At 37.4% G+C, this 13,068-nt stretch overlaps 1 protein-coding gene across 3 annotated transcripts in view; it reads right to left on the minus strand.

Moving 5' to 3' along the window:
• The window catches only part of Alg13 (ALG13 UDP-N-acetylglucosaminyltransferase subunit), a 77,643-nt gene that overhangs the window by 36,356 nt on the left and 28,219 nt on the right, over window positions 1-13,068 (minus strand). For all 3 annotated transcript variants that reach the window (XM_029556022.1, XM_029556023.1, XM_029556021.1), the window contains exons 8-11: window positions 10,337-10,418; window positions 9,979-10,141; window positions 8,775-8,850; window positions 410-518 (exon numbers count right to left, since the gene is read on the minus strand). In XM_029556022.1, the coding sequence (XP_029411882.1) occupies window positions 410-518; window positions 8,775-8,850; window positions 9,979-10,141; window positions 10,337-10,418 (430 nt within the window). The remainder of the gene's footprint in view (window positions 1-409; window positions 519-8,774; window positions 8,851-9,978; window positions 10,142-10,336; window positions 10,419-13,068) is intronic.

Below are 13,068 nucleotides of genomic sequence, written 5' to 3' on the forward strand. Positions count from 1 at the left end.
TAAAAAAAAAAAAAATCCCTCTCCACTTCTAAATCTACTGTTTTACTCTTTCAGATTTAAGTCACAGAGTAAGACCAATAATACCTGGTTGCTTAAGTTTCTTTCTGTTTTACAATAGTTTGTCAAAAGTGTCCCTTATAAGAAATAATCTGTACGATTATCTTCTGGATCTATGAGGATTTGAAAGTATCCTTTTGATATTTCATTACCTTTTCTACTGTCCAACCAAGCATCAAATTCTATATTACGATCAGATTTAAGTCACAGAGTAAGACCAATAATACCTGGTTGCTTAAGTTTCTTTCTGTTTTACAATAGTTTGTCAAAAGTGTCCCTTATAAGAAATAATCTGTACGATTATCTTCTGGATCTATGAGGATTTGAAAGTATCCTTTTGATATTTCATTACCTTTTCTACTGTCCAACCAAGCATCAAATTCTATATTACGATAGATCTCTGGATCCAGAGCTTTCAGCACCTTATAAGGAAAGAGCATCCTTGATGGATTTTCTGAAAACTGAAACAAAAATAGCCATGCTTAAATTCAGTATCCTTAAGAAGTCTTCCTTCTGTGATAAATAATGAAGGTTCTTTTCTTCCTTCTTTTAAAAGCTATGGACATATTCCTATGTTTCCTTCACTATTAAAACAAAAAATAGTACAATAAATTTTATCATATATTTGAAAACAATCAAGTGATGAAAGGAGTAAAATCTAAATCTAGAAGAGCTTAAATGGTAAAAGAGAAAAGTTGTCTAGAGCAGCCCACAAACTCAGGACACTTAAATCACTAACACAGAGCAGGATCAGAAATTAAAAGTAACCCTATCTCACTGATAGCCATGGGCCCAGACCTACTCCTGCTCCTCTGCCTCAGGTTTCTGGACTAGCTCCCTATCCCAAACTACCCTAATCCTCTAGCATTGTTTGTTAGGACCTCCACCGGCTGCCCCCACCTCCACCTTCTCTGGAATTGCTGATCTGCTTGACAAAGACCAGCCCTTACCCTGACCAGTTCTCCAACTAACATTTCAAAACTGAGCAAAAAGCAAACAAGCTACACAAACAATATAAATAGAATTAAAATTCAACTAAACAAAGGAAGATAGAATTTCCTACTGGACACACAACCCCCCAACCCCCCCCAAAAATCCATTCATACAAATAGTATGAAAATCCAAGAGACTATGTATATACGAAAATCCCAACAGTCCTACAAAAATGTACTACAACGAGAATCACCCTGAGGAACCCAACAAGACAGAAAAGAAAAATCAAGGGGGCTGGAGAGATGTCTCAGCAGTTAAGAGCATTGACTGCTCTTGCAGAGGACCCAGGTTTGATTTCCAGCACCCACATGGCAGCTATGAACTGTCCTTAACTCCAGTTGCAGGGGAATCCAAAGCCCTCTTCTTACCTCCGTGGCATTGCATGACACGGGTGCGCTCACATACATGCAGGCAATACACTCGTACACATAAAATAAAAATAATAAAATATAAAAAAGAAGAAAAGTTCCCTAAATTAAGGAAAGACATACCTATACAGATTCATGAAGCACATAGACCACTCATGAGATAGGACCAGAAGAGAAACTCCCCATAGCATATCATAGTAAAAACATTAAATGTACAGAACCAAGAGAGGGTACTTAAAGCTGCTTGAGAAAACAAGTTATATATAAAAACCCATCAGAATTACAGCTGACTTTTCAAGACAAACTATGAAAGCCAGAAGAATCTGGATCAAAGTATTCTCAGTTCTAAATGACCACGGATGTGAACCCCAACTACTTTATCCAGCAAATCTATCATAGTCAAAGGGGAATGGAAAATTTTCCATAACATGAATAAACTGAAAGAAGTCACGTACACCAAACCAGCCCTATAAAGACTACTGCTCAAAGCAATAAAAAAAGACCAAAGATAGGAATGATTATACCGGAGAGGTTACAGAAAGCAAACAAAGGAAGCTATAGTAACAGAAACACAAAATCGGTCCAAGGACACAAACAAATTAAAACGATAGTAACCGATACTTCAATAATAACTCTAAATATTAATGGTCTCAATTCAGGCTAGTGCAATGGATTAAAAAAGAAAATCCTTCCTTTTGACTTCAAGAAACTCAACTCACCTTCAAGAACAGGCACCACCTTAGTGTGAAAGGATGTAAAAAAACACTCTAAGCAAATGGCTGTAAGAAACAAACAGATGTTGCAATCTAATATCTGACAAAATAGACTTCAAATTAAAACTACTCGGAAGAGACAAAGAGGGTCACTTCATTCTAATCAAAGGAACAATTGATCAAGATAATACAATCACAAACATATGCACCAAACTGATGCACTCCATTTCATAAAAACAGTACTACAGGACTATGAAACACAGATTAACCCCAACTCAGTAATAGCGACTTCAATACCCCACTATCTCAATAGACGGGTCAAGTGGAGAAAACGTAAACAGATATCTGAACTAAATGACATCTTATATCAAATGGATCTAACAAACATCTACAGACTATTCCACCCAAGCACCAAAGAATACACTTTCTACTCAGTAGTCCATGCAAGGGTCTCTAAAATTGACGACATACTGGGACACAAAACAAATCTTAACAAATACAAAAAAATTAAAATAATTCCATGCATTCTATCAGATCACAATGCAATAAAGATTATAATTAACAGCTAAAGAAGCTCTAGTAACTATGTGAATTCATGGCAACTAAACAATACATCCCTCCAAGATAAATGGGTCAAAGAAAAAAATTAATAAAACTATTCCTAGAACTAAATAGAAATGATAATACAACAAAACCTCTAGGACACTTTAAAAGCAGACTTAAGAGGGAACTTAATAGCTCTAAGAGCCTACATTAAAAATCAGAGGGGCTGGATGGGTATGGCTCAGCAGTTGAGCACTGGCTGCTCTTGCAGAGGACCCGGGTTCGATTTCCAGCACCCACATGGTGGGCTACAAACTGTCTTTAATTAACTCCAGTTCCAGGAATCCGATGTTCTCTTCTGACCTCCGTGGCATGGTGTGATATGGGTGCACTCACATACATGCAGGCAATACACTCATACACATAAAATAAAAATATTTTTTTAAAAAATCAGAAAGCGCAGAAATAAATTACTTAAAAGTACAACTCAGCCGGGCATGGTGGCTCACTCCTGTAGTCCCAGCACTTGAGAGGCAGAGGCAGGCGGATCTCTGTGAGTTCAAGGCCAGCCTGGTCTACAGAGTGAGTTCCAGGACAGCTGGGACTACAGGGAGACCGTGCTTCAAAAGACCAAAAAAAAAAAAAATTAAAAAATTAAAAAACTACAACTCAAAACTCTTGAAAGGCAAGAACAAAAGAAAATGAAACCTAGGAGGTGAGAAGAAAATAACAAAACTCAGAGCAGAAATTAATGCAATAGAAAGAAAATACAAAGAATCAAAGAATCTAAGAGCTGGTTCTTTGAAAAGTTAAACAAGATAGACTCTTAGCCCAGTAAACCAAAAGAAAGTTCAAATCCAAATTAACAAAATCAGAAATGAAAGGAGAAACATCATGACGGACGCCAAAAAAGAAAACCTATACTCCATTAAATTTGAAGATCTAAAAGAAATGGATGAATTTCTGAAGTCATGGACACCACCCAAAGTTAAACCAAGAAGAGATCAACAGCCTCAACAGACCCATTACAGATAAGGAAATTGAAAGAATACTATAAAACCTCCCCACTAAAAAAAGCCTCGACCGAGATGGATTCACAGTAGAAATCTACTAGGCTTTCAAAGCAAATCTACAACCAACACTTCTTAAATTATTGAAAAACATAGAAACGGGAGGTGGGGTGCTACAGAGATGGCTCAGCAATTTAGAGCACTGGCTATTCTTGCAGAGGAACCAGGTTTTGATTCCCGCTACCCACATGGTCGCTAACAATCATCCTTAACTCCAGTTCCAGGGGATCTAACACCCACTTCTGACCTCCGCAGGCATTATACAACATGAGTGCACTTAAAAACATGCAGGCAATAAATGAATACACATAAGATAAAATAAAAATAAAAAACAAAATTTGAAAAAAATTGTAAAAACAGGGAGAACCACCAAACTCCTTCTATGAAGCCAGAATCACTCTAATATCAAAACGAGGTAAAGACAAACTATAGGCTCATGTCCTTAATGAACAGAGATTCTCAACAAAATATTCACAAACCACATACAGATATACAACAAAATGATCATCTACCATGACCAAGGTGGCTTTATTCCAGAGATGCAGGGATGGTTCAATATACGTAAGTTAATACAATAAATCATATATATAAATTGGCTCAAAGACAAAAACCACCATTCCAATGGATGCAGAAAAAGCCTTTCACAAAATCTAACATGCATTCATATTAAAAGTCTTAGAAGAAACTGGACTGGAGGGAACATACTTCAACATAATTGAAACTAAACAAACCCATGGCTAACATCATTCTTTTTTTCAGTTCATTAGTCCATTTATGTTTTATTGATTTTTTTTGTATTTCATACAGAACATCCCAAACCATCTTATTCATCTTTATACCCACATCACAAATGGCACCGTCCCATAGCCTCATTCCCCTCTCCCCCCTACTGAAGCCCATATATTCTGTCATCCCTGTTACTGTCCACTGTGTTGTCAGTGCCCCCAAATGTTTCAAACCCAGTGCAAATCCATCTGCTGAGTCTAGTCAGCCTATATAGGGGTCTTTGTTTTAGGAAGGTCAGGTGTTCCTCATCTAGCAGGAATCAGTTGTCAACATTCCTTTAGATAAGATTGGGATCTGCTGTTCATTTTCCCAGTTCTATGCTTGGTTACTGTCTAGGAGTCTCTTGGGCCACCTTGGCCAACAACTCAAAGGAATGTATCCCTGTCTGGCACTGATTCTTGTTATATAGCCTTTAGCTATATACATGGACTCTTAGAGAAATATACTGATCACTTTACACTTTGGTTATACTTTCCTTTTGGGTGTTTAAGACCATACAGTTAGTTGGCCCCAACAAACCAATTAATTTTTACTCCTAAGGTCGTTTGAGGATCTGTTCCTCAGGGGTCACATGGGCTTGGGAGGAGACTCTGGCTCCTTTCTTTTACCAGTTCCATCTATGTAAAGATAAGTCAAATGTCCTGCTCAACCATGGATGGCTTCACTTGGAAGTATGGAGGAAATGATTCCTCTGTGTTGACCCTCCTCTTTGTAGACTGGACACTGGTTCAAGTCAATCTCATAGGGTCTCCATGGCCTGCCTTAACAAGAGGACAGGTGACTCACCACAGTTACAGAACATTTTGAGAGATGCTCCACAGTTCCCTGGAACTTAGTAGACCTTGGAGGGCAAGGAGCAAAAACTGTCCTTTAAGCCCCTCTGACTAGATTCGTATAGGCCTCATAGTATGGCTATAAAATGTCCAAGAAGGTTAGTTCCACCAGTCTGGTACTTTTAATTACCATGTGCTATGTAGATAAAGCTTGGGCAAAAAACAAACATTCTCAGATAAACCTTGACTAGACATGTATTTTGTTCCTTGAACTAGTTGTATGTGTAATTTGTCAGAAGGTTGTTGGACTAATATGGTTCACTCTGGGTTTTTTTAAACTAGCTAGGCATTGTTTCTCTCTCTCACTGCTAACCCTTCCACCATGGTTTCCCCATTTAAAGTGCATTTCATCTTACCCCAGTCAGACTGGCTAAGATGGAGACCAAATGATACCAAATGTTGGAGAGGATGTGGGGAAAGGGGAACGCTCATCCACTGCTAGTTGGATTGCTAACTTGTTCAACCCCTATGGAAAGCAGTGTGGAGAAACCTTTAAAAAACTAAAATGAACCTACCATTTGACCCAGTTATATTACTCCTTGGCATATACCCAAAGGACTCATCCTATTGCAGAGACAGTTGCACATCCATGTTTGTTGCTGCTCTTTTCACAATAGCTAAGAAATGGAAGCAATCTAAGTGTTCCTGAACTGACAAGTGGATAATGAAAATGTGGTTCATTTATACGATGGAGTTCTACTCAGCAGTGAAGAGAGATGAAATTTGTAGGTAAATGGACAGAACTAGAATCAGGTATACTAAGTGAAATAACAGACTCAGATAAACAAATGACATATGTTCTCCCTCATAGGTGGATCCTAGCACCAAATCCTTATAAGTGAGTATGTATCCAGATATAACTACAGGAACCAGGATAATGAAAAGGAACCAGGGAGGTAAAGGAAAAGAAAGAGCCTGAAAGAGAAGAATAGTAGGAAACAGGTGTTACTAAGGGAAATCTGGACAAAATTGGGGTTAAATAGCAAGTGGGAAGGAGGGTTATACAAGGAACTTTGGGGATAAAGGGAAAGAAGGAGCTCAAGAGAGATGGACCATAGGAGAAGGGTATTATTAAGGGAGAAACGGGAAAAATGGGGGCACTAACATTATCCTTAATGGAAAATACCTGGAAGCATTCCCATTAAACTCATGAACCAGAAAAGGCTATAAACTATCTCTACACCTTCTCAATATAGTTCTTGAAACTCTTGCTCTAGCAATAAAAGGAAATTAAAAAGAGTACTAACTGGAAAAGAAGAGTTCAAAGTATCACTATTTACAGATATGATATTATATATAAGAGATCCCAAAAATTCCACCAGAAAACTGCTAGAAATGATAATACTTCAGTAAATTAACAGGTTACAAAATTAACTTACAAAAATCAGCAGCCTATTTACCAATAACAAGCAATCAGAAAAAGTATTCAAGGAAACCCTCCCATTTACAATAGCCTCAAAAAACTATTTCTGTCATATCTCTAGACAAATGAAATTTCTAACCATATGATACATATGAATCCTTATATTTGCAGACAAGTGTATGTACACCACTCATCAAAGAAACTTCTTTTTGCAACAGATGGAGGCTAATCCACAACTGGTCACACACAGAGAGTATGAGCCTAAGAGATGCCCAGCCCTAGGTGATGTATGTACAGTGGAACCTCTACATCTAAGGCTCATGGAACATAGATAAACAGGGGGTGGAGAGAATACTAGTGCATCCCTCCAGTCTCATCAGCAAAGCTTCCTTATACAACAGAGTGCAATGTACACAGAAAGCCACAACTTGTTAAGTTTTAGTGAATAAGAGACTGCAGAGAGTGTGTCCCTGAATAGAAATCCTATATTAAACCTCACTTACTCAGGGTTCAGGGACCATTGCGGAAGAGGCGGCAGAAAGATTGTAAAAGCCAAGGTTGGTCCATGAACACAGGGAAACAGAGGCTTTTCAGACACTGGAAGCTTGCCCATGTGAACGTGCGACAATGGTTGCACTGTGCACAAGACCCATGCCGACTCAATCAGGTAAAGGCTGAGGGTGGGGGTGAGGGAAATGAGCTGCAGGCCAGCTCTAGTCTAGGAATGGTTGGCAATTGATTACTGATGAATGAGGGAGGGTAGATCTTCCTTAAGAGGTCAAATAGGCTGACACTAGTGGACACCGAAGGACATCTGGGTACAAATGCTTGACCAGATAGGACTTAACATATATGACAGAATGCATGAAGTCTGGGTGTGTGTGGGGGGATTGTGGGGGTGTGAATGGGGGATGGGGTCTAAATTTGATTGAGAACTACTATATGAAATGCAATAAAACCCAATAAAATATTTTTTAAAAAAGAAAGAAATTAAAGGCATTCAGCAAGTATTATCTTGCTATTCACAAGTGTTTCTGTACCCCACCCCCAAATCACTCAGAAACATGTGGCAGGTTTCTTTTTGCCAAATTTTGTTATCATTCTCAAAGCAATTTCTATTTTTCTTTTGCTTTCTCAGAATTTGATAACATTAAGTAACATCCCACTCGTAGCATTTTTATCAAGGTAAAGGTAAAATCCCAAATTGGCAGCACGCATAGAGATTGTCCTAGTATTAGCTATATTCAGCTAGTCTCACACTTAATAGGCCTATACAAATATTAACAATTTTTTGTTTATCCAACTTTTTAATATTTTATTTTTATTTTATATATATGAGTGTATTCTCTGCATGTATGAAATGCACCCATGTTGTGTAATGTCTGTGGAAGTCAGATGAGGCCATTGGATCCCCTAGAACTGAAGTTGCAGACAGTTGTTAGCCACCATGTGGGTGCTGGGACTCGAACCCTGGTCCTCTCTGCAAGAGCAGCCATCTCTCCGGTCCCATTTCTCCATCTTAAAGAGATTAGGATTAGCACCCAATTTCTTGGCATAGCATAAAAAGACCACTGTTAATGAAAATACAACAACTGCAGCATCAGAATATTGATTATAAACTAAATACTTATTGAAATTGTATTGAATTAATTTGAAGATAAAAGCTTCTTAAACTGTTTATATGTTCAGATTTGGTTTTGAAAAATCTAATACTTTTCAATAATAAAAATTCACACAAAGTACACATTTTCCATTTTTGGATAAGCAAGATTTTGACAAAGGAAAACACAATTAACTCCTCTGCCAGTTCCATATAATTAGAATGAACTATCTGGTATTAACTATTATGATGCTCCAAGGCAAGAATATGAAAATTCTTTGCCTGAAGAAAAAAAAAAAAATCAAACCTAGTAGATGTGGTGGCCCAGCCCTCCAGAGACAGAGGAAGGAAGATCTCTGCAAGATCAATGTCAGCCTGGTTTGCACAGGGAGTTTTAGGCCAGCAGGGGCTCTAAGGAGACTCTGTCTCAGAAAACAAATTATCAAACCTTTGATTCTTCTTTTCCTTCATTATAGGTCTCTGGTGTACTTTCGATATTGCAGCAGGCACCACGCTCTTCAATTCTAGTTGAAAAGAGTCAGAGCAAACAACATTATGTAAAAGCAGCAGATACTTTGTCTCTCACAACTATCCCACCACCCAGTGGCAAAGTAGCTGGGTTCTAAAAATGAGGCAATTGAGCTTTCAAAACACCTACATTAAGTTTTCTTTGTAAGTACATTTTTCAATACTTAGATTATTTCCTGTTCAGATACACTCTTAAGATGGCCTTTATGACACTGATTCCTAGTGGGGTCTCTCTCCCCTCTCTCTCTTCCTCCCCCTCTCCCTCCCCCTCCCGCCACCAGTATAAAAGTAGCCATGTTCACCAGGCTGAATGTAGGTCCAGCCTCCACCTGCCCACAAAAATCTAAAATGATCAGTCATGTAGCCAGAAATAATTAAATACTGCCAGGAACCATGAGTTGGGAGCTATAAATTTCCCCAAAGTTTCAGTTAAGAACTGAAAACTGGCCAATATCTTCATTATAGTCTTGTGACAGCCTCAGCAGAAGATCCAGCTAAGCCATAGCCAAGATTTCTAAGCCACATAGAAGATCGATGCACTGTTTTAAGCTGGCAAATTTGTGGTCATAATGTCTTTCTAGTACAACAGTTTCCATAAACCTGAAGCTTTTAAGGAATCAAGGAAGAACGAAGCAACTTTCACTTTCATAAAGCTGTTCTCATTCCTTGTGGTCCCAAATAAGCTTTAAAAAAAATTCTCTTCTCCAGGCTGGTAAGATGGTTCAATGCTTGCCTGCTGCAAGCAACAATCAACCTGGGTGTACTACTGTTTGTGTTTTTTTAAAAAAAGCAGATTCTTAGACCCATTCTGATCTCTAATTTTATAGCAGTAGGCCCAGAAATCTGTCTAATAAACAATGATTAATTTGTGTACAACTGAGAATTAGTGGATTCATTGTAAAGACTCCTCTAGTGCCCCCCCCCCAAATACTCTTGACTTTACCAGTCCTCTTAAAACTCTGAGCATTTCATAATATATCCTTTTGATAAAACTTCCCTCCTCTCATTAAAAATATTCCTAACATATATGTATGTGTATATCCATAATCAGGCTATACCCACTTTCAGATAATTAAGAGAAACAAGAAATTCATATAGTTGACAACCCCCTTCCCTTTAGTTACCTATCCTGGGTTGAACTTCTGTGTTCAGTACAGGTTTCCACATTTCCAGTCAAAGCATTACTTCTGTTTCTCCTGGAACCACTTCGAAACAAATCAACTGCAGTTTTCAATGTTTCTTCATCCACCACGAACACATCTTTATAAAGAATTTCATACAATATAGCTGAAGGAAGAAAAAGCATCAAAATTGCATTGTCAAAATAAGATGTTTTTCATAACAATATGAAAACATTCATAAACCAGCAAGTAAGTTCTACAGGTACCAACAATGCTTTAAAAGGGTCCTATTCTTAGAGACTTTCAGCTTAAGGACTGATAAATCATCTGAACTCACAGTATTTATGAAACCTTCATATACCTTGACAAATTCCTGCACTTGATTGATATTGTTTTGAGTACACACAATCATAATGACCATTATTTGAACAACAGAGAAGGATCTGCAGGAAAAAAAAAACACAGAATAATCATGTTACATGTCTTACAATCATGAAATTAAGCTGATGATCAGAAGTTGATACAGCAAATAATTTATTCTCTTTAGAAGAGAGTTAACAAAGCTAAGAAAATTAATGTCATGTTTAAAGTCACTACGTAAATTATACTATAAGCCTCAATCAAATTCTCCATGAATAACACTTAACAAGTCCCTGATTTGCGTTGACGAGAACTTTTACAAATTCAATTATTGAACATAACAGAAAACCTAACCAATGTCAAAAGTCCAATTTTATACATGATACAACAGAAAAATGTCATAATGACATCCATCACTGTATAAAAAATATACACTAATTTAAAAAGGAAAAAAAGGCCTTCTGTAAAAAATATAATTGGTAGCCATTAAAGCTGTTTCATTTTGCAGTTATCTCTAGGATCAACAATCTGATGTACAAGATAATTCTGTAATCTAAGGAAAGATGTTGCCACCAAACTTCCTTGAAAGAAAAATTCCTAAGCATTCTTGTTTATCTTCTTATACTACTCTGAGGTAACTTCTACTAAGTACTAACTTTTCTGAATCCAGGGCCATTTTCCTTCCCTAGATATTTGTATTAGTTGGCTTCCCTCTTGCTGGGACAAAACAATGACTAAAAGAAAACCAAGAAGAGACTGGGGACCCAGGAGGTAAAGGCAAGAAATTGAACAGTTTGAAGTCACTGGGCTACACAGCGAGACCAAGTCTCAAAGACTAAAAGTAAAATAAGGCCAGCAAGAAGACTCGATAGTTTAAGTGCTTGCTGTAAAAGACTGACAACCTGAGCCTGATCCCTATAACCCACAATGAAAGGAGAGAACCAATATCACTAAGTTGTTCTCTGGCCTCCAGATGTATGTACACACATTATGCACATTCACAGTAATAAATAAAATTCTAAATATAACAATAAATAAAATAACTGGACACTGTGGCACATGCCTATAATCCCAGCATTTCAGAAGTGGAGGTAGGAGGATTGAGACTTCAAGGTTACCTTAGCTGCATAGTAGTCAAGGCTAGGCTGGGCTACATAAGACCCTGTCTTAAAAATTGTAAAAATTAATTTAAATAAATAAAAGAGTGTGGCAACTTAGGAAACAGATTTAAAATAATGAAAGAACTCATAAATCCAACAGAGACAAATGAGTGTCATTTTCTAGAATCTGTCTCTAGCAATAACAATGTCACACCAATAACCCTGGACTAGAAGGAAAAAGAAGTTGGGTACAGTGGTGCACACCTTTAACCCAAGCACTTGGCAAGCAAAGGCAGATGGATCTCTGTGAGTTAGGGCCAGGCTGGAATACTTAAGACAGTTCCATGCTAGCCAGGGCTATGCAGTGAGACCCTGTCTCAAAAAATGTAAAATAAAATGTTTTTTTTTAAAAAAACCATGAAAATGTCTATTATAGTCGAAGAGGAAAGAAAAATCTTCAACGACATAAATAGGCTGAAGGAATTCATGTCCACAAAAAAGAGTTGAAGAAAGGAATGACTATACCCAAGGGATTGTAGAAAGAAATGCAATGAAGGTATAACTGTGGAAAGGTACAGCTATATCAAGAATGTGAATGGAAATAAAAATGACAGGATTCAATACACATCTTTCATTAATAACTTTAAATATTAACGGACTGAACTCCCCAGTCAAAAGATACAGACTATGTGAATGGATTAAGAAACAAGACCCATCTTTTTGTTCTCTGTAAGAAACTCATCTCATTTTCAAAGACAGACACTATCTCAAAGTGATATATATATCAAGCAAATGGCACTAAGAAAAAAGCAGGCGTAGCAATTCTAATATCTGACAAAATAGACTTTAAACTAATCGGAAGAGATAAAGAGGGTCACTTCATTTTGATCAAAGGAACAATGAATCAAGAAGATATTACAATCGTGAACATATATTCACCAAACTCTGGTGCACCCAAGTTCATAAAAACAATACAGGACTTTAAGACCCAGATTAACCCCAACTCATTAATAGCAGGCGACTTCGATACTCCACTGTCTCCATTAGACAGGTCAACAGGGCAGAGAGACATCTGAATTAAACAATACCATATATCAAATGGACTTAACAGACATCTACCGAGTAGTCCACCCAAGCACCAAAGGACATACTTTCTACTCAGCACCCCCATGGAACCTTCTCCAAAATCAACCATATACTAGGGAACAAAACAAACCTCAACAAATACAAAGAGACTGAAATAATTCCATGAATTCTATCAGACTACAATGCAATAAAGCTTACACCCGAAGAAGCCCTAATCACCACATGAACACATGGATATTAAACAACACACTCCTGAATAATGAATGGGTCAAAAGAGAAATTAAGAAAGAAATAAATGTATTCCTGGAATTAAATGTTAAATGAAACACAACACAACAAAACCTCTGGGACACGCTGAATGCGGTGCTTAGAGGGAAGTTTATAGCTCTAAGTGCCTACATCAAAAAATCGGAAAGAACCCAAATAAATGACTTAACATTACAACTCAAGACACTTGAAATCAACAACAAATGAAATCCAAACCCAAGACAAGAAGAAATAACAAAAATAAGAGCAGAAATGCATGATACAGAACAAAAAACAATAG

This window comes from Nannospalax galili, unplaced genomic scaffold (genome assembly GCF_000622305.1).
Source record: "Nannospalax galili isolate Female #2095 unplaced genomic scaffold, S.galili_v1.0 scaffold25, whole genome shotgun sequence".
Lineage (NCBI taxonomy): Eukaryota > Metazoa > Chordata > Mammalia > Rodentia > Spalacidae > Nannospalax > Nannospalax galili.